Source organism: Tamandua tetradactyla, chromosome 5 (assembly GCF_023851605.1).
Source record: "Tamandua tetradactyla isolate mTamTet1 chromosome 5, mTamTet1.pri, whole genome shotgun sequence".
NCBI lineage: Eukaryota > Metazoa > Chordata > Mammalia > Pilosa > Myrmecophagidae > Tamandua > Tamandua tetradactyla.
In genome coordinates, this window is record NC_135331.1 from 164,378,166 (window position 1) to 164,401,529 (window position 23,364).

Below are 23,364 nucleotides of genomic sequence, written 5' to 3' on the forward strand. Positions count from 1 at the left end.
CTTCTAAGACTCCACCAGACACGGGAGATACAAAATATATGGTACAAACTGACCAGAAGAAACTTATATTCTAGCAGAATACATAAACCACATAACTATACTAGAATGTGATAAAATACAAAAGCAAAAGCATATATCACGGAGAAGGAGCTATGACAGTATGAAAGCATAAACAGTTCTGTCTCCACTAGTGTAAGCTCCATGGAAACAAAAGCCATACACTCCAAAACCACTGAATTCAGATAAGTTAGGTATTCAATAAATATCTGACTAAATATGTAAAGGAAAATGGGAAGGCTTCACATAGAAGGTAACAAAAGAGATGAACATAAAAACATGAGTAAAGTTAAAATAGTCAAAAAGGGAAAGGGCATTCCAGGCAGAAGGAAGAGAATGAACTACACTCACGTTTCATCAGTTTCCCTTAAGTAACATCCAGCATTTTACTTCAAAATACATTTTCTATAAACAACAATTACCTAGCTGAAGATTTCCTAAACAAATATTTTAATTTTCAAAAATAGAAAATAAAATTCCAAGACCTCTAGATCCATAGGATACTACCCATAACATTTGGGGGTGGGAGGGAGAAAGGAAATATATTTTATTTTTTAGATTGCTTACATTCTTACCTTTATTGCCACAATTAAACTGTGCACATAAAATATTAAAATTTATATACAACTTAAAGTGATCCATTTGTCTTCATTGATATAATAAAGGTAATTTTTGTTTTTTTTTAAGAACTCTGAAAGTGATAAGGTATCATGTAAAAATCGATATTCAATTAAGACTGCTGAGCTGCCAGAGCACACATTTGATGTTCATGTCAGGTTTGATAAAACGCAACTCCAAATTTAATTCTAACTTTATTTAAACCTTTACCCAACCTCTAAATAACAGCATACTAGAGAAAGGAATGACCAAACATTGTTCTTGTTTCATGCAAGAACTTATTTATAATTGTAGTGTTAATTGGTGGGACCCGTGATACTATATAGCCCCTTTCGATCAGTCACCTTTAATAGGACAATGTTACTTATAACCCCACTAATAAACTACTGTTAACTTCTATCTGATCCCTGACTTCAACCTCATTGGGTAACCATTCACCTATCTCTAGCTTCTGTGTATCTCTAAGTCCCCTATAAGCTACTGTAAGGCTGAGTTTACCGTTACCATGGTCAAAACAGCAAGATCATTCAGTACTTAACCTTTTGCATTTGACTTATTTCACTCAGAATTGTATTCTCAAGTTTCATCCATGTTGTTACATGCTTCAGGACCTCATCTTGTCTTACTGTTGCATATATTCCATCATTTTATTGGAGGGGTTTCAGCAGGATTGGTATTGGTTCTTTTGGAATGTTTGATAAAATCCACCTGTGAAGCCATCTGGCCCCTGGGTTTTCCTTAGTAGGAAGATTTTTGATAACTGGTAGAATCTCTTTATTTGTGATTGGTTGGCTGATGTCTTCTATTACTTCTCAGTTCAATGTAGGTAGTTGGTGTGTTTTAGGAATTTGACCATTTCGTCTAATTTGTTGGCACAGTATTCATAGTATTCTTTTACATGATTCAAAAAATTTCTGTAGGATTCATGGTAACAGTCCCCCACTCATTTCTTATTTTGTGTATTTATATCTTCTTTTTCTTTTGCCAGTTTAGCCAGGGGTCCATTGATTTTATTCTTCTTGTTTTCAAAGAACCAACTTTTGGTGTTGCTAATTTTATTGTTTTTGTTCTCCCGTTAGTTTATCTCTATTTTAATCTTTGTTATTTTTCTTCTTTTTGCTTTGGGGTTAGTTTGGTGTTCTTTCTCTAGTTCCCCCAGTTGAGCAGTTAGGGCCTTGCTCTTTTTTTTTTTTTTTTTAATATAGGCATATAAGGCAATAAATTTCCCTCTCAGCACTGCCTTTGCCACATTACATAAGTTCTGACATGTTGTATTCTCACATTCATTCGTCTCCAGATGTCTACCTATTTCTCTGACAATTTCTTCTTTGACTCGCCAATTCTTTAAGAGTGTGTTGTTTAATCTCCATGTATTTGTTAACTTTCTGGTTCTTTGGTGCTTACTGATTTCCAGCTTCATTCCATCATGGTCAGAGAAATTATTTTGAATGTATAAAGACCTGTTTTGCGCCCCAGCATATGATCTATCCTGGAGTATGTTCCACAAGCACTAGGGAGGAATGTATATCCTGGTGTTTCCTGGTATAGTGATCTATATATGTCTGTCAAGTACAATTTATTTATCACATTGTTAAGTTCTCTATTTCCTTGTTGATCTTCTGTCTGGCTGTTCTGTCTATATAGGAGAGTAGTGCATTGGAGCTCCCTGACTGGGAGCATAAACATTTATGATTGTTCTTTTCTTTTGGTGAATTATCCCTTTTATTTATTAAAGTGTCCTTCCTTATCTTTTACGACATCTTTATACGTAAAGTCTATTTTGTCTGATATTACTATAGTTACCCCTGCTTTTTTTCTTTTAATTACAGTTTGCACATAAGATCTTTTTCTATGCTTTAACTTTCAATCTATTTATATCTTTGGGTCAAAGATAAATCTTTTATAGGCAGTATACAGATGGATCATATTTTTTAATCCATTCCTTCAATTGATATCTTTTAATTGGTGAATTTAATCTCTTAACATTCAAAGCTATTACAGTACACACAGTTCTTGAATCTGCCATTTTATCCTTTTATTTTTCAGATGTGTCTATTCTTTTCCCTTTCTCTCTCTTTACCCTTTAAGTTACCCTTACTGATACTGTTCAATACTGAGCCTTTCTCCAGAACTCCCTATTCTGTTTGTTTGTTTGTTTTCAGCCAACAGAACTCCCTTTAAAATTTCTTGGAAGGCAGGTCTCTTGTTGGCAAATTCTGTCAGGCTTTGTCTGAGATTTTAATCTCTCTCTCAATTTTGAAGGAGAACTTGACAAGATAAAGAATTCTTGCTTGAAGTCTGTTCTAGTTTGCTAGCTGCTGGAATGCAATATACCAGAAATGGAATGGCTTTTTAAAAAGGAGAATTTAATAAGTTGCTAATTTACAGTTCTAAGGGCGAGAAAATGTCCCAATTAAAACAAGTCTATAGAAATGTTCAATCTAAGGCATCCATCCAGAGAAAGATACCTTGATTCAAAAGGCCAATGAAGTTCAGGGCTTCTCTCTCAAGTGAGAAGGCACATGGCCAACACAGTCAGGGCTTCTCTCTCGGCTGGAAGGGCACATGGCAGACACAGCATCATCTGCTAGCTATCTCTCCTGGCTTCCGGTTTCATGAAGCTCCCCGGGAAGCATGTTCCTTCTTCAGCTCCAAAGGTCACTGGCTGGTAGACTCTGCTTCTTGTGGCTATGTCGTTCTGCTCTCTCTGAATCTCTTATTCTCCAAAATGTTTCCTCTATTATAGGACTCCAATAAACCAATCAAGACCCACCCAAATGCGTGGAGACATGTTATCATCTAATCCAGTTTAACAATCACTCTTGACTAAATCACATCATTCAGGGAGATGATCAGATTACAGTTTCAAACATACAATATTGAATAGGGATTATTCTGCCTTTATGAAATGGGATTTTGAATAAAACATGGCTTTTCTAGGGGGCATATATTCTTTTAAACCAGCACAAAGTCTTTCTCTTTCAGAATCTTAAAAATATCATATTTTTTTTATATATCATGGTGCCTGGTGAGTAGTCTGAACTTGGTCTTAAGTGTTCTTCTTCTATGTAGCAGGTCACTATTATCTTGCTGCTTTCAGGACTTTCTGCTTCTCTTTAACATTTAATAGTCTGATTAGTAATGTTTAGAGTATGTCTGATTTGGGTTTATTCTATTTGGGATTCATTATGCTTCTTTGATTTGCATATTTAAGTCTTTTCTAAGATTTGGGGAGTTTTTCCCCATTATCTTTTCAACTAAGCTTTCTGGTCCTTTATTCTTCTTCTAGGACACCTATGATTCTTATATTTGTGCTCTTCATGTTGTACATTATTTCCCTGGTATCCTGCTCTATCTTTTCCATCTTTCTTGTCATTTGTTCTTTTGAACATTCAAGTTCAATCACCCTGTCTTCTAGCTTGCTTATTCTTTCTTTTGCCTCTTCAAATTTGCTGTTGTGTATCTCTAGCATATTTTTAATTGGTCTACAGCATCTTTCATCTCTGTGAAATGCGCTATTTTTCTATTTATTCTTTCAAATTCTTCTTTTTGCTCATCCGGTGTCTTCCTGATATCCCTTATATCTTATGGAAATTGTTGATTAGTTGTTCCAAATTCCATGCGCCCTCAAGTGTTTTAGTTTGGTCATTTGGCTGGGCCGTATCTTCCAGAATTGTTATGTGCTTTGTGATTTTCTGTTGTGCTTAGTATACTTGTTTATTTTGATGAGGTAATTTTATAAGTTGATTTCCCTGACTCATCTAAGGTTTTGTATTTGCTTGGGTTTGCTCTGGATGTCCCCTTTTGCACCTGGTCTGTCTGTAACCACTCTCCAAACGAAGACTCGGAGGGGATACAATTCTCCCACAGGCTTACCAACAGATGGCACTCTTCAGTCACCTTTTCTCCTCATTCTTACCTCTCGCCAAGTGTGGCACTGGCTGAGAAAGATGGCACAGGGTGGAGTAGCTATTCTCTGTGTCCTGCATGGCAGCTATTTTGGTGCCTGGTGGGGCAGTGGTCTGGCCAGCAGGGCTGGACTTCTCATTCACTCAGGGAACCAGCCTGCTGTGCTCAGAGGGGAGAGGTGTCAACCTCCATGGCTTGGGAAACTTATATTTCTATGTGGGATCACAGCCATTCATTCCACTGTTTCAGATACGTGTATGATGTGTGTCCAGTCACTGAGGTCCCCCAAACAGTTGTTTCATACAGTTCCTAGCTATTTAGTAGCTGTCTAGAGGACAAATTAAATTCCACTTCTCACTACACCACCATCTTACCCTGTCTCCCATTCATAACATTTCAAATGCTCTAAATTCAGTTACTACAACAAAACAAAACTTAATTAGCTATACAAGTAATTTATAGCTGAAATAAAAATTGAATAAGGTCTATTTTAATCACATACCACTAAGTCAGATTTAAGGAGACCCCATTTGAAAATTAGTAAAATTTAAGTAAGTAGAGTTAACTCTACAATAGTCACATATTCAAGAAAAACTATGATCTAAAGCAGAAATAGAAAAAAAAGAATACAATGCCTAAAAAATATCAATGAAGGCCATTAATTTAAGTCTGTCAAATGATAAATCTGAGATATGGTTTGGTTAATATTCAAGGGTTTTCTTAAAGGGCCAAATAGATAGTACATACTTCAGACACGAGGGTTACATGGTCTTGACATAACTATGTATTACAAAGGACAATACATAAATGAATGGGTATGGCTAAGTCCAACAAAACTTGATTACAAAAACATGTGTCTGGCCTGTGATCAGAGCATGCCAACCCCTATTCTAGAATCTCAAACTGACTTCTCAATAATGCCTTTCCTCAAGATGGTTTTAACTATCATTCAAACACTTTCATATAAACTGTATTCATGTTTCATTAAAGCCTCTGCAAACATCTGTAAGGCAACGCAGCAGATATTCACTCTCTTGTTTTATAGATTAAAATACTGAAGTTCAAAGTGGTTGAGTAATTTGCCCTTACAGCTGAGTCTAAAAACAAAGTACCTGTTCTTTCCACAACTGTTAACCATAATCCTCCATACCCAACCCTCCAATGCCCCAAATGAACTACTTCAATCATTTTTAGAACCCTCTGCTGAATCCTCAAGTTCTTTAAAAGACTCACCACATTCACAAATTTCAAGAACATCTACCTATCTCTCCATTTGAATTATACATGCCAATTTGATTCTAAATCTAAATTATTCTGAAATCTCTTTTGTCTTTACATGATCCCTTCTCTTCTTCCATTTAGGCTATCTTCTTATTCACAAGCCACCTAAATATCACTTCATCCTCAAGAAGCCAAGAAGAAAAAAGGAAAAAATACATCTGCTTAAAGTATTGTAAATTCTTTTAATCACTTAAGAATACAGTTTTTAAGCAACATAGATGGAAGGAAATGCATGGGCCAGCTTTGTGAAGCCTATAATCTAGTTGAGGAATGCTATATATATATATATATAGCATTTATATATATTTATTTACATAAATATATAAATATGAACTAAGGAACAACCCTATGAAACTTAAAGAATAAAGAAATGGGAAATTTTACAGTACATATTGTCATAAAATATACGCCTTTTGTGCTATTCAGGTACAGCTATCATATCCTGCATTTTACTGTTTTTAAGAGTGGTATGGGCCCATATCCCAACCAGAACCATTTCTGTCAACCCTAAAGAACACCAAGAGCTTTATCTGAGATTCTACAATGGTTCCATGTAACTATGATTACTTTCCAGAAACCTAAAACTTGAGATGGGTTTCTAGGCCAGACAAGTCTTGAAACCCAGAGGGGCCAGCTTCTCCAAGATCACATCACCCTATCCCATATTACCAACAGCCCTTTACAACATGAAAAAGTTAGAATGGGCACAGTCCAAACACCCCTAAAGATCGGGGTAAAGATAAAAGGAGAAGGAGGAGTTATAACAGAGAAGACAGGATTTATGAAATGAGTATGACTGCTGAGTCATTATTTTGATACTTCTTTTAGTTTCCAGTGCCTTGAAGCAGCCCTTATCAAACTCCGAAATTGTTCCATAACTTATTGTTGCAGTGTGCTGTGAAAATTACTGCCTTTTTGTACATATATTATTTTTCACAATTAAAAAAAAGAGTGAGTGGGGAAGGATTCTTCTATTTTTTTCTAGTATGGTCATGCAAACGTAGCTTATAGTGAACTAACTCCTGGACTGAAAGCACCTATCAAAGATGGACAAAAGATATGCACGCAGTCCTCACTTTACACAGCAGTACAGGACTAGAAAAATGACTTTAAGCTGAAATTGCACAAACTTATCTTAATAATTATGATTGTTTCAGAACAATCCTTAAAAAATTTTGTCAAAATACTAAAAAAGCTCTTACTATTATTATAAATGTATAAAAAAATTTTAAGTAAAATTAATATTTATTTAGTATGTTGCTATTTAAAAAACATTAGAAACATGAAGAATTTAAGTGTTTTATTCTTCAAAACTTAAGTACAGTTTTTTCTTTCTCAATTTTTAACTTAGAAGCAAGCATCTTTTCTATGATTTGGCATACTGTCAGACTCCTTCCTAAGTTTAGACTGATTTTCAATATTTTATATCCTTTGTGCTTTCAATATCAAACTCTGAGAGTTCCCTTAACGTGAAGGTTTTTGCCAGGGTCACTTCTGGGGCATCTTCATCCTTTTCCTCAGAATCACTTTCCTCATTCATGTTAATACATTCCCTTCACAAAGTTTCTCTCACTGCATATCTACATTCTCCTGAACCATGGCAGGATCCACATTCCCACAGTCATCTATTTCCTCTATACCTCCGTTACATTCTATTCAAATTTCATTTCCAGCGTTATCACTTTATGGTTCTCTGCTGTACTGTCATTTTTGTTGCCCAATTCTTTCTTCTCATTTTTATAAAATGTCACATGAGTTTTCTGCTGGGAGACAAGGAAGTAACGTAATTACACACATTCCCGTCTGTGGATGAACTGAATAATATGTGCAGTCATGACTTTTAAAGTAGTGAGGTGATAGGTCACTGAGACAACACACATAGGCTTTTTAGGTTATGACTTGCGCACTGAAGAGCTAGCAATGAAGTTTGTACTTTATGCAATTATTCACAATTAATATACCGCAGTAACAAAATTTGAACCAAGTTGTTGGGGAACTGGTATTATTTAATCAAAGCACAGTAAACAAATTCATGCATATTGGATGCCAAGCAAGGACTGTCTGAATACAAAACTATTGTTTAAAGAATTGAAGGAAAACTAATGCAGGCAAGATTAAGGAGCTATGAACTCTAAAAGATGGGAACACAGAGGTGAACTACAAATTCCCTCCAGCTTTTATCTGTTGTATTTTCTAAATCCAAGCAAGGGTACATAATCCAAGCATAAAACAACAGTCGTACTGTGCTGAGAAAGCAGAGATCGAAGTTCGAGTTCCACCAAAGTGGAAGCACCTTGAAGTGGAAGCCAAAATCACATCACTTTGTCTAGGCAATCCAAGAACAGAGGGATTTCCGGAGGATACAGTGTGAGGAGTAATGTTTTGGCAAAATTTTGGGTTTGTAGGCTGGAATTTAAATTTGTACCTCCAATACTAAGATGCACTAATCACTCACACAGTTATGGTTGCATCATACAGTTATATCATGTTACTATGAAATTAAATACTGCTGTATTTACCATTTTGTAATCCCATCCAGAGTTGCTTATGATCTTTTTTCTGCATTTCATTGATTACTTGACTTTTATGCTTTAAAGCATCAGCTTCTTTCATACAAGACATAAAATGAGCTTCAATTACATCCTTGGATGGACAATGCAGAAGGTCCTTCTCTGGAAAACTCTATCAAAAGAAAACAGGAAAAAAAAATAGGTACAAGCATTACAAAAAAATTAGTTTTTTAAAAGGAGAGCTGTATCCCCTCAATTTCCTGATATTTTTAACACATCATCTCTTAGCATCCCAAAAGAAGATTTCAGCACAACTCCTAATAGTTTTAAATTAACTTAAATGTCTTTATCTATTTGGCACATTTGTACAGTTTTCAAATACCTTTTATGTAATACCATATGTATTTACAAAAACATGGAAAAAGGCATTAAAGGTAATAATTTTAGGAATACCTTTCTGACAAACTATACCAAGTGTTGACAAGTATGTAGAATGGAATTTTCATACATTGCTGGTAGAAATATAAAATGGTACAAGCACTTTGGGAAACAAATTGTATGTAAGTTTATTAAATTGTATACAATGAATATGTGTAGTTTATTATTATAGTCAATTAGACCTCAAAAGCTGCTAAAAAGTAGCTCAATTTACAACAAATACTTTTGGCAACTGAGGCATCAATCACAGAACAGATAGGTACTTGTGTAAACGATTAATGTGCCTTTAACTAAAAAAACAAAAAACAAAAACAATATTAACAGCTAAACACTGTACTAAGACTTTTTACATCGATTAATTAATTCAATTTTCACTAACAACCCTTGAGGTAAACATAATTATTATTCCTATTTTACCATGAAAAAAATCACAGCTGCAACAGTGAAAAAGTGATTATATAGTTATAAGTGGTAGAGCTAGGATTTAAGCCTATTCAAACCCAAGGGTCCTAGCTCTTAAACACTGTATAATACTACTTCTTCTCTAAGACTGAAATATTTAGATAATTATTAAAATTGAGCATTATTTTACAAAAGTTATTGTTCTATAAGTTCTTTAACAAAACTGAGTTACCTAGTAATAACAGAAAACAGCATTTATTTATAGTCTACTCAAGTTATTTTTAATAGACAATATTTGGCTATCTATGTCATGGCGCTGCGATACAGAAAATGGGGGGGAATATACAACAAAGTTGCTGGATGACTGTGAAACGTAGTTGGATACCTTTCTACCAAGAGAAACGACATCAACGCACCTATGACTAGTCCATAAAACAGATTTTTTTAAATGTGAATAATCAGGAATTAATGAGAGAGGATAGACTTAATAATTTGTATGCCTTGCTCATATTTTGTTCTGTTTTCATAGAGTTTGAAATTAGTCCCTGCTGAGTAAATGGTGATCCAACAGTTGCCTGGAACAGAGGTGAACACCTGACCCAAGATAAGCCAATCAAATTATCTCTCAAGGCAAACACAGATTCTAGATTCGTGGTGCTCTTTAACTGAAGATCATAATGAACAGGGGTAGACATTTTCACAGACACACAAAGGCCTAGAGACTTGATCATAAAAGCAGAAAGAGACTATGAGAGGTAGAAAGGGAAGAATTGAAACATGGGAGGGGAGATGAGTAGTGGAGAGGGAGAGGACAGCTGCCTTATTCAACTTCAGAATCAGTTAGTTTTGCTTTGCTTAAGGTAGACTAAGAGGATTTGTTCTGGGTTCCTGGCCAGAACAATGAATTCAATATATTTCATATCAACTCTATTACATTCAAATGGATTAGCATTATAGTGGCTAAGTTCAACTGTTTTCCATTTCAGGTGTATAAATCAATCTTTTAAAAAGAAAAGTTCATCAAATTGAAAAAGAGAAGTTCAAGCATACTATAAATATAGAATGCAACTGTCACAGTCAGGTTCATGTGTCAACTTGGCCAGGTGGTGGTGCGTGGTTGTTTGGTTGGGCAAGCACTGGCCTGTCTGTTGCTAGGAGGACATTTCATGGACTTAAATCATGACCATATTGGTGGCACCCACAGCTGATTACATTTGCAATCAGCTAAGGGGAATGCGCTCTGCAATGAGTGATGCTTAATCTAATCACTGGAAGGCTTTTAAGGAGGATTCAGAAGAGACAATTACTCTTCCTGCTTCAGCCAGCCAGCCTCTCCTGAGAGTTCACTGAGGACCTTCCTCAGAGCTACCAGCTTGTGGCCTGCCCTAGACCGTGGACTCTACATCCCATGGTTACATGAGACAATTAAAAAATTTTTTTATATTTACGGATATCTCCTGCTGATTCTGTTTCTCTAAAGAATCCTAGCTAATAGAGCAACTTTTAAAAAATGCTAGAGAGTTTTGAATTTGACATACTTCTCTATAAAATTTGGGTTTTCATCATGCCAGAGACCCAGGTTTGATTCCCAGTGCCTGCCTGTGGTGGGGGATATTTGGGTTTTCAGGAACTGTACGGTTTTCTCATAAAATAGATTATGCGGTTTATTATTGAGTGGCTGAAAATATGAATATTCATATTCCAAGGAAAATACTGTTTTCAAATAGTTTCAGTTCACCACCTATTTAACTTAAGTACTTCTAGGGGAAAAAATGAATGAAATTCCTTTTTATTTTAGTATAAAAGAAACTAGAAGAGATATTTTATTTCTTAAACAAAAAGTAGATTTAAATAAGTTCTTAAAACACTATAGAAATTAGTTACGAAAAAAAGGAATTAAGATCTCTTAAAAATAGTGGTTTGAGAAGTCTGCAAAAAAAAAAAAATACCATTTTTGGTGTGTCTTTTGCATCAACGTAGGCTGCTAATCCGAATTCTTCCTTGTAACCAGAGAAAGTGTTGAAGTTTTACTTTTCCCAGAGTTCCATTGCTCTGCAGGTCTCTAAGCTTAACCAATGCTGACACCTATCACTGATATCTGACACTTACAAATAACTAACCTTTATACAAGTGAGGGATCTATCAAGAAAGTGGATATGTCCTTCATCAGAGAATGCTCTATCTTTCTAGAAGGGAAGTGAACTCTTTAGTGAAAGGAATTCAGGGGAAATGTAAAAGTGCAATAACAGAAAAAAGAAATATCTGGTTAGGCAATCAGAGCAACTGAATCAATTGTAACAATGAAAAAGGAGACAGATGTTTCCACCAAAGCCCTCCCCCTCTTACTAATGAAATGTTCCTCCCATGATTAGCTTCAGGGTGAGGGGGATCTTTTCTAAAAGCCACACAATGAAGTCATAGACTCTTGATTCATTACCTTTCTAATCTGTTCTTACATACATGAGCAGTTGTGTATAAATATCTATCTTCTCAGTTCAAACAAATACTTGCAAATAAAGGTAGGTGAGTCTGACACCTCGTTTGTTTGCTTTCATTAAGGTAGTGAGTGTGACACCATGCATACCTGCTTTCATTAATCTTCAAAGTCAGAATGCCTGATAAATTAAATCTAATTTCACTTTTTTTGGGTCTAAGATGTGTTTCCTGTAGACAGCATATAGAAGATCCTGTTTTTTAATCCATTCTACCAGTATATGTCTTTTGACTGGGGAGTTCAATCCATTAACATTTAGTGTTATTACTGTACGGGTAGTATTTTCTTCTACCATTTTGCCTTTTGTATTTTATATGTCATATCTAATTTTCCTTCTTTCTACACTCTTCTCCACACCTCTCTCTTCTGTCTTTTTGTATCTGTCTCTAGTGCTCCCTTTAGTATTTCCTGCAGAGCTGGTCTCTTGGTCACAAATTCTCTCAGTGATTTTTTTGCCTGAAAATGTTTTAATTTCTCCCTCATTTTTTGAAGGACAATTTTGCTGGGTATAGAATTCTTGGTTGGCAGTTTTTCTCTTTTAGTAATTTAAATATATCATCCCACTGTCTTCTCGCCTCCATGGTTTCTGCTGAGAAATCTACACATAGTCTTACTGGGTTTCCCTTGTATGGGATGGATTGCTTTTCTCTTGCTGCTTTCAAGATCCTCTCTTTCTCTCTGACCTCTGACATTCTGACTAGTAAGTGTCTTGGAGAATGTCTATTTCGATCTATTCTCTTTGGGGTATGCTGCACTTCTTGGATTGTAATTTTAAGTCTTTCATAAGAATAGGGAAATTTTCAGTGATAATTTCTTCCATTAGTTTTTCTCCTCCTTTTCCCTTCTCTTCTTCTTCCGGGACACCCACAACAGGTGTATTTGTGCACTTCATATTATCATTCAATTCCCTGAGTCCCTTCTCATATTTTTCCATTTTTTTCCCTATAGTTTGTTTCATGTCGGATTTCAGATGTTCTGTCCTCCAGTTCAAGAGACCTCTGTCTCTTGAAATCTACCATTGTAGGTTTCCATTTTTTTTCATCTCTTCTACTGTACCTTTCATTCCCATAGGTTCTGTGATTTGTTTTTTCAGACTTTCCATTTCTTCTTTTTGTTCATTCCTTGCCTTCTTCATATCCTCCCTCAATTCATTGATTTGGTTTTTGATGAGGTTTTCCATGTCTGTTCGTATATTCTGAATTAATTGTTTCAGCTCTTGCATCTCATTTGAACTATTGGTTTGTTCCTTTGACTGGGCCATATCTTCAATTTTCCTGGTGTGATTTGTTATTTTTTACTGGCATCTAGACATTTAATTACCTTAATTAGTTTATTCTGGTGATTGCTTTCACTTCTCTTACCTAGGGTTTTCTTGCTAGATGAATTTGTTGTCTATCTGTTCTTTGACCTTCAGTTCAGCTTTTTCTGGACCTCTAGCTTAGGTTTTGTTTAACAGAGGATAATTTTTCAGTTCTTGTATCTTGCCCTGCTTGTATGGCGCCTTTTCCCTCCCCACCCTTAGGAGGGTCTAGGTAGGTATTATAGACTCCAGCCGGGTTTTCCCGGACTAAACTGGCCTCCTATCGGGGGAAGGAATCACCTGCATCAGTTTTCCCTGAGGGTGAGACCCAGCAGGTTAAAAGACTTTCCTGTGAAGTCTCTAGGCTCTGTTTTTCTTATCCTGCCCAGCATGTGGCGCTTGTCTGCCTGCGGGTCCCACCAGCAAAAGATGCTGTGGCCCCTTTAAGTTTGGAAGACTCTCCCAGGTGGAGACAGAGGAGAGGTGGTAGGCTGGTTTTAATGGCTTCAAATTGCCAAGCCCTGGGGTCTGAATTCTTAGAGGGAGGGATTCCACCTGAGTTGGGCTTTATACCCTGGGGAAGGCACAGGTGGGAGACAGCCCTGAAAGCAGTTCGTTTCTGCCTATGCCTGGGGGAGTTACAGCCCAAGAAGTCCCGCTGCTGAATCCAGAGGCAGCCAAGCCTCCATAGAAAGACAGTCACAAAAACCTCCGTTTCCTCCCCTTTCCTCTTTTTCTGTTAGCCCAGTGAGCGACCTCTGCCTTGACCAGGTTTAGAGTCTCTTTCCTTTCCCTCTGGGAAGCTGCCTGTGGGGGAGGGGTGCCGGCTGCCACGGCTTGGGGAACTCACAGTTCTGGGGAGGCTCGCAGCCGGTCCAGCTAGTCCAGACTGGGGTACGCTGTATGTCCAGTCACTGATGTGGCTCCGGGAGCTGTTCTGTACTGTTCCTGGTTATTTAGTAGTTGTTCTGGAGGACGAACTAAAACATACACATTGCTAAGCTGCCATCTTGGCCCCTCCTAATCTAATTTCACTTTTATAGAGGTGATCTGAAAGGTTCCATTTACTTAGATATTATTACCCATGGCCTTTAACTAAAATATTAATCCAGACTGTCTGGAATGTGTTCAGACCCATTAGAGACGACCAAACAGCACTAAACTAAAACTACTTACAAGTGGAAACAATAAGCCATTCACTCTATTTGTAACATTGCAAGCACAGGGTACTCTACTAAGACAACACAGCAAAGCAAAAAATGCATTTTCCATAGGATCTATAACAATCAAACATCTGATCAATATATGTGAGTCGCCAGTCCATAGCACTACTATTTTATTTTATTGTTGAGTCACCTCCAATAGAGTCAGCACTCTAACAGGGAAAATATGAGGCCATAGTTAGAAGCTTATTTTTATTAAAGCTTAGTGATTGCTTTGGTGTATTTGCCTTGGTGGGGAGGGGAGTGAGAAGAGAGAAAAGGGATTTTTCAAATGGTTCCAAAATATTTCCAAGACGAGAGAAAAGAATACTATGAAAAAGATTAATGGAATCACCACTAAAGTTTAAAAAAATTACTCAATTCTTTTAAATATTCCAATTTTATCAAGATCCCATCTACAAACTTAGCCACAACCAATCTACTTCTCTTCTGTTACAATCTAAGGGCTACTGCTTATCCTGTTTCCTAAATACAACTTGCTGGATCTTTAGAATCCAGCTCAATCAATTATCCCCATATTCCCTTTCTCTAAGAACACCTTTAACCCTTTTTTTTTTTTGCGGTAGGAGGGTGGGGTGGGGGTGTGTGCATGGGACAGGAATCAAATCTAGACAAAAATTCTACCACAGAAAACCATTTTCTAATTACTCATTCTGATCAATGTCTTTTCCTTTTAAAAATAAAATGACTATCAAAAAAAAAAAAAGGAAAAACTTCCTCCACCCCAATTTTCCCTCTTACTATATGCATACCCCCTCATGCACAGACAACTCTAAACTCACCAAAGCCATTCAGCTCTTAATAAATTCACTTCAATCTGTCATCTACTCTTATCACTCCACTGCAACTACTTTTTTCAAGGTCAACAATGATACCTGGAATTTCAGTATTTTTAACTGTTCTGTGCCCACACCAAGTATCTAATACCAATGAAGCAGTCTTCCACAAGTTTCTAATTTATCACACTCTTCTGATTTTCCTCTTATCTCTTTCTCGTTTTCTTTAACTGTTTTTTTTTATGGTGAAAAATAACATGTCTACAAAAGAGCAAAAGACTCTAAAGTACAATTTTAACAAGCAGTTATAGAACAGCTCTCAAAATGTGGTATGAGTTACAGTTCCAGAATTTCAGGTTTTACCTTCTAGCTGCTCCAAGGCACTTAGAGACTAAAAGAAAAATCAACTCAGCAGTCATTTCATTTGTTAATTCCTATTTTCTCTGTTATTACTCCTCCTTGTCCTTTGATCCTTCTCCCAATCTTTAGGGATATTAGGGCTATGCCCGTTCTAACATTTTCATGTTGAAAACGGGTTTTCACAATATAGGATAGGGAGAGGGAATTAGTTGATGTTCTTGGAGAGGCTGGCCCCTCTGGGTTTCAGGATTTATATGGCCTAGGAACTATCTGGAGGTTGCTGGAAAGCAAACTTAGTGCATGAAACTTTTGTAGAATCTCAGACAGAGTTCTTAAGGGTCGAAAGGAATGATGTTGGCTGGGGGTTGGCACACCATAACAATTAGTAATATCTAGCTGAAGCTTGTATAATAACCTCCAGAATAGCTTTTCAACTCCATTTGAACTCTCTTAGGCACTGACACCTTATTTTGTTCTCAATCTCTTTTGCAACAGCCTCTTCACTTGACATCCCTTAAAAGCTGGTACTTTTCAAGTTTCTACCTTAGAATCTCTTCATATACTCCATATACTCACTGTATTACTAACGGTTCTCTAGAAAAACAGAGCCAACAGGAGAGATCTTTAAATATGAGATTTAAAGGTGTCTCTCACAGCCATAACAATGGAAGAGTCCAAAATCCATAGGGCAGGCTGTGAAGCTGGCAGCTAGGATGAAGGGTCTGGAGGAACTCCACAGAAGAGGCTTGCTAACTGAGGAAGCAGTGAAAGAGTCTCTCTTCATCCTTACAAGCCTTCAACTGATTTGATTAATCAAGTTGGGAGGGGGGCAGTCCTTAGTTGATTGCAGATGTAATTAGCCACAGATGCAATCAACTGACTGATGACTTAATATACCAGCCTTCTGGTTTATCCACCAGCCACAAAATATCTTTGTAACACGATCAGTCCTGACCAGACAACTGGGAATAATCATTCGGCCAAACTGACTCCAGAATCTAACCATCCAGTCTACCACTTGTCAAATTGGCAGCTATTCACATCACCTTGAAACACGCTTCATTTCCAAATAGAACACAATAGCAGACACATGTTTCGCCCAACAATATTCAACTGTCCAGCATACATTCAGAAACATACCACATCTCACCAGAATAGGGTGCAAGCCCTTAGGTAACATTCACTCTTAAACTTCATATCTTATGACTTAAATACTATAACAAGAACAATGCAGCTTGTCATATGATAAGAGGAAAACAAAATATTTGCTTATGTACAAATGCAAACACACTCATAACAAAACAAGAAGGAAACCGTCATATAATCACAGTCCTCATTTATGTAACTGGTCATGTGGGTGTAGTTCATTTTTATCACTACCTTCTTCTACTATGCATTCTGTGTACCCTTTACCCTCAGCAAGCACTTCAGCTGGCTGTGATTCTTCACTAGGTGGGGTGACCCAGACCTTCATTCCTGAAGTTTCTGGGCCATTGGTAGTCCTGCCTGGATTGGGTTGTTGCAGTTTTCCACTGACTTTAATCACAAGGCATGGTAGTACTAAGAGACACTCTAGGGGGGCTCTCTTGTATTCCAGGAAAACTCTTCTTTATCTCCATTGTGTAGTTGCAGTCCTATTTCTTCTTGATAGTCAGGATCAATCACACCAGACAGAACAGTAATCCTCTTTTGTGCCTGTTGATTTAGTGGCATGAGAAGCCCAAAGTGGCCAATGGCAGTCTTAATTTCCAGTTCAATGGAATAATTGTTGTGTCTCCTAGAAGGGGCACTCCTCCTTTTGGAAGGAAGACCTACAGACCAGCAGAGCTTAAGGTTGCAGGGACAGGAAGTAAACATTTTCACAGAGGATAACTAGGGGTGATAGTGAGTGGTGCCACTCCCATTTCCACTCCATGAATCTTGGCTATGGGAAAAACAGCATCACAGAACGGATGCTGATTCAGAGCACACACAGCCTCCTGGAGAACACTACCCCAGCCCTACAAGGTTCTGCCACCTAGTTGGCACCATAATTGGGTCTTCAAAAGGCCATTCCATGCCTGATACACCCCAGAGTATATTAAGCAGATAATACAAAAGTATTGGCAAAGTCCCTTAAGGGATGGGAGAAAAATTATGGAGCTGTTAAACTTTACCACTGGGGAAACCTCAGATACTGTGCCAAACATAAGGGACACCCAAATTAATAGGCCAAGCCCTTGATCTTGAGGCTTGCTCTTGTGACACTATGTATGTAACGGAGAAGCTTAACCTACCTATAGGTAGGCCTATGAGTCACCTCCAGAGTACCTCTTTTGTTGCTCAGATCTGGCCTCTCTCTCTCTAAGCCCAACTCTGCAAGTAAAACCATTGCCCTCCCCACTACAGGGGACATTACATCAAGGGATGAAAGTCTCCCTGGTGGCATGTGAGAGGAACCACAGGGATGATCCTGGCCCTGGCACCATGGGGTCAACAATGCCATCCTGACAAAAAGGGGAGAAAGAAGTGTAACAAATAAGGTATCAGTGGCAGAGAGTGTTCAAACAGTCAAGAGACTACACTGGATGTCACTCTTACACGTGCTTCAGTTAGACATTTCTGTCATCATAACTTCCATACCAAACTCTGAAATCTGCTCTACAATTAATTGTTCTGATGTCCTTTGATGCTTACTGCTTTTATGTATACAGGTTATTTAAAGAGAAGGAGGGATATTAACAGAGAAGATAGGATTTAACAAATGAGTGTGACTGCTGAATCATTATATTGATATTTCTGTTGTTCCCCAGTGTCTTGGAGCAGCTAGAAGAAAAAAAAAAAAAAAAAACGAAAAATAGTGGAACTGTAACCTATACCAAACTTTAAAATCTGACTATAACTACCTATGAAAATGTCCTTGGAAATTTTTTTTTTATATATGTTATATTTCACACACACACACACAAACATTAAAATAAAAAAGCCATTCCACCGTACTGTCAGCCTAGCTGCTTCTGGATGATGGGGAACATGGGAAGACCAGAGAATTCCATGAGCATGTGCTCATTCCCACACTTCATTTGCTGTGAAGTGGGTTCCTTGATCAGAAGTAATGCCATGTGGAATACCATGACAGCGGATAAGGCACTCCTTAAGCACATGTATGGTAGTTTCTGCAGAAGAATTGCATGCAGGGAATGCAAACCTATATCTGGAGTATGTATCTATTCCAGTTGGAACAAATCACTGCCCCTTTCATAATGGAAGTGGTACAGTGTAATCAACTTGCCACTAGGTAGCAGGCTGATCACCTCAGGGAATGGTGCCATATCAGGGACTGAGTGTGGGTCTCTGCTGTTGGCAGATTGGGCCCTCAGCAGTGACCGCAGCCAGGTCGGCTTTGATGAGTAGTAGTCCATGTTGCTGAGCCCATGCGTAACCTCCATTCCTACTACCACGCCCACTCTGTTCATGAGCCCAGTGGACAATGGCAGGAGTGGCTGAGGAAAAAGGATGATCTGCATCCACAGGACTTCAAACCTTCAGACCTTCTGGTGAGACCTGGGACACAAATATCTTCAAGTTTTTTGCCCACTCAGAAAGGTCTACCCACGTATCTTTTCCCAAGACCTCTCTGTCACCAATTTTCCAATCATGCTCCTTCCAAGTCTCTGATTATCCAGTCAAACCACTGAGCAAAAGCCCATGAAAGCACCTCTGGGGGGGGTGAAAGGGTAGTTCAGTGGTACAATTCTCACCTGCCATGAGGGAGACCTGGGTTCAATTCCTAGTCCATGACTTCCCCAAAACAAACAATAATAAACCAACAAAAAACAGACAGACAATAAAAATTCAACAAATGGTGCTGTAATAATGGGATACTCACATGGAAAAAAAATGAAACATGACCCAGCCATACAGCATAAAATAGAAAAGAAAAAAAAGCACCTCTGGCCAGTTTGAGCTACAGCATTGAATGCAGAATCTCCGCTTAGTGGGCCCATATCAATACATGCAGCTTGAGTCAACTTCATATTCCTTCCACCATTATCCCATACTCTTAATATTCACTCCCACACATATTTCCCTGATTTCTTTCCATAGAGATTGGGAAATCCATGCAGTTCTTCTGAAGTATAGAGCACTTCCTCATGGGTCACACTTAGTACCTCATCTTTCGGGGCCTGTTGGAACTTTAGTCTAGCTGTAGGTCTTGAAGAAAAGGAGGAGAGGGGATTATAAAAAGAAACAGAAGTATCTTTCAAGCCAATTACCTCAGGGCATTCCATTGCAGTTTCATCTGGTGAAACAGGATTAGTTGCTCCAGAGAGTGGAGTGAAAGCTATTTCCCCGGGGAAGGTGGTTACCGGGTTAGCATGCAGTGAAGGGTTAATCTTGTTAGGTGGAGGTTGGATGGCAGAATCCTCTGAGGAGACTGGAGGTAGGAAGCTGTTTCTTCAAGACAGGCTGGAGGTAAGGAAACTCTTTCCTTAGGGCAGTTCATTACAGATCTATCTAGCAAAGGCTCAGCAGATTCCAAGGATTCCATCTCCCCACTGCCATCATTATCAAGCCATATATCACCATTCCACATATCAGGATCCCATTCTTTTCAAATCAAAGCCCTTACTTTAACATCAGACACCCTGCAAGGTTGAGATTTTAGTTTATGTTGTAAATCTGCTACTCTCACAATGAGGCTTTGTGTCTGGTTTTCAGAGACCTTAAGTCTGTGACCACAGGAAATAAGATTTTCTTTCAGGGCACACATAAAAACTTTTACATTGTCATAAGGCACTGACGTTTCAAATTGGAAGCCTTCAGCTCATCTCTTCCCTCATCACTGTATGCAACGTATCTAATAACAACCAGCCATTACGGACTTAAACGTATGGACTAATGAGTCCCAATGTCTATCTTAAGTCAAGATCCTTCTCACCTATATATTCATTAATCTAACAGACAGGTCCCACAGGCATATGAAATTCAACAAATCCAAAAGTAAACTAATGGTTACCCCTGACTCCTCCTTATTCCCAACTCCTACAACCAATCAAGTTCTGTTTGTTAAGTCCACCTTCTAAATAGATCTGGAATTCAATCACTTTTCAACCTCCCCAATGCTACATTCCTAGTACAAACTGACAACTCAAATGATTTTAGAAAATCCTCATAACTGGGTCCCATGCCTGCATCTTGTCACCTTTAATTTACTTTTCACACTTGGAGCCAGAGTGATCTTCCTCTCACTACCCTGCTAAGCTCTATCTACTTCTAGGATAAAAATCAAACTCTTTATAAAACCTTCAAGATTCTGAACGACTTATTAACCTCTCCAGTATAATCTCTCACTACCATTTCACATGCTCCACTCTGCTCTTTCTTGACACAGACACATTCTCTGCTGCAACTGTCCTAATTACCTATCATCTCAAACATTCTTTCAGTTCTTTTAGGCATATACTCTGCCTATGTACAAACTGTTTTCTCTCCTTGGAACACTCTTCTTCTTGCTTATCATCCAACCACTTAACACACACCGTAAAAAAAAAAAAAATCCTTCTCAACCTTCAGGTTCAGTTTCTCCATCACTTCTTTCAAGAAACTTTTCCTTATTTGCAAGCCCCCTTCGGGGAATGGTCAGAGTGGGGAGAAATTCAACTTCCCCAAGTTGAATTCTTGATATTCTCACAAGCAGTGTGGACAACCAAAGCTATAGGCTGAGTCCCCAGTCTTGGGATTTGTTCACATGAAACTTAACCCCACAAAAGATAGGTCAAGTCTACTTAAAATTTAGGCCTAAGAGTCACCCCCAAGAGAGTCTCTTTTGTTGCTCAGATGTGGCCTCTCTCTCCAGCCAATATGATGAGCAGTGTCACCACCCTCCCTCTCTCTGCGTGGGACATGACTCCCAGGGGTGTGGACCTTCCTGGCAACGTGGGACAAAGATCCTGGAATGAGCTGAGACTCGGCATCAAAGGACTGAGAAAAACCCTAGAATGAGCTGAGAATTAACATCAAGAGACTGAGAGAACCTTCTCGACCAAAAGGGGGAAGAGTAAAATGAGACAAAGTGTCAATGGCTGAGAGATTCCAAACAGAGTCGAGAGGTTATCCTGGAGGTTATTCTTACGCATTAAGTAGATATCACCTTGTTGTTTAGGATGTAGTGGAGAGGTTGGAGGGAATTGCCTGAAAATGTAGTGCTGTGTTCCAGTAGCCATGTTTCTTGATGATGATTGAACAATGATATAGCTTTCATAATGAGACTCTGTGAATGTGAAAACCTTATGTCTGATGCTCCTTTTAGCTACTGTATCAACAGAAGAGTAGAACATATGGAATAAAAATAAATAATAGGGGGAACAAATGTTAAAATAAATTCAGTTTGAAATAGTGGTAAATGAAAGCGAGGGGTAAGGGGTATGGTACGTATAGTTTTTTTCTCTATTATCATTTTATTTCTTTTTCCATTGTCTTTTTATTTCTTTTTTCTAAATCGATGCAAATGTACTAAGAAATGATGAATATGCAACTATGTGATATTAAGAATTACTGATTATATATGTAGAATGGAATGACTTCTAAATGTTTTGCTTAATTTTTTTAATTAATAAAAAAAAAAGAAACTTTTCCTTACTCCAAGTATGGGTTAAGTTTGCAAAGTCCTTATACTTGACTCAATATCAGTATCTTAATGTTTACTGACAGATCCTTATGTTATACAGTCTGAAAACTACACAATGCAAAGACCATGACTCCTCTTTCCACCTCCTTGTCCTCTCCCAATAAATGTTTTGTGAGTCAACATCGCTGAGTTATGATTCACATATAATAAAATGCAGAGATTCTAAATGTAAGGTTAGGGAGTCTTGACATTTTGTATATATTAACTCAAATTAAGACAAAGAACATTATCATCCCCTTGAGAAAATTCCTTCATGCCCCTATAGCAGTCAGTTTCCTCATTCCCACCCCAAGCAATCAGTGATCTGCTATGTATCACCATAGACTAGTTCTGCCAATAATAGAATGGCATATAAATAGAATCATAGCAGTACCTAATATTTTGCAATCTAGCATCTTTCACTTAGCATGATGCTTTTGAGATTCATTCATGTTATGCATGTATCAGTAGTTGGTTCCTTTTTACTGCTATTTCACTGAATGAATATAAACACAATTTGATTCCAAATTATAGCTATTATAACTAAAGCATCTATGAACATCAGTGTACAAATCCTTTGTGGGGGGGATGTTTTTATTTTTCTTGGGTATGTACCGGGAAACAGAAATGTTGTAACAAAGAGTAAGGGTATATCTAAATTTATTCTAAAACTGCCAAACTTGTTTTCCAAATCAATAGCATGATTTTACATTGCCATCAGCAATGTATGAGAGTTCTGGTTGCTCCATGTCCTCAAACTTGGTATTGTCACAGCTTTTCTTTTTTTTCCTTTTTTTTTTTTTTACATGGGTAGGCACCAGGAAATTGAACCTGGGTCTCTGGCATGGCAGGCGAGAACTCTGCCTGCTGAGCCACGTGGCCCACCCTGTCACAGATTTTTTAATTTTAGTAATTCTGTTGAGTACGTAGCAATATCTCATTTAGTTTTAATTTACATTTCTCTAATGACTAAAGATGCTGAGCATCATTTTATGTGTTTATTGGCCATTCACATATGTTCTTCTTTGATATATCTATTTTAAGTCTTTTGGCTACTTTAAACTGGGTTATTTATTATGATCGAGTTGCAGAAGTTTATTTTAGTTATATATATACTACTGAATACAAGACCTCTGTTCAATAATGACATTGAGAACATTTTCTCCCATTCTGTGATTTATCTTTTCATGACTTAAATGGAATCCTTTGAAGAACAGGTTTTAACTTTTTATGAAGCCCAATTAATCAATTGTTATCCATTCATAGTCAGTTGTTTTTTGTTTCCTGTCTAAGACATTGCAGCCTAAGGTTACTAAAATTCTGTTCTATGTTTTCTTCTAGAAATTT

The 23,364-nt window shown here is 37.6% G+C and overlaps 1 protein-coding gene across 12 annotated transcripts in view; it reads right to left on the reverse strand.

The window, feature by feature from the left end:
• The window catches only part of ATG5 (autophagy related 5), a 336,061-nt gene that overhangs the window by 230,677 nt on the left and 82,020 nt on the right, over positions 1-23,364 (reverse strand). For all 12 annotated transcript variants that reach the window (XM_077162536.1, XM_077162541.1, XM_077162533.1 and 9 more), the window contains exon 5: positions 8,385-8,547. In XM_077162536.1, coding sequence (XP_077018651.1) covers positions 8,385-8,547 — 163 coding nt within the window. The remainder of the gene's footprint in view (positions 1-8,384; positions 8,548-23,364) is intronic.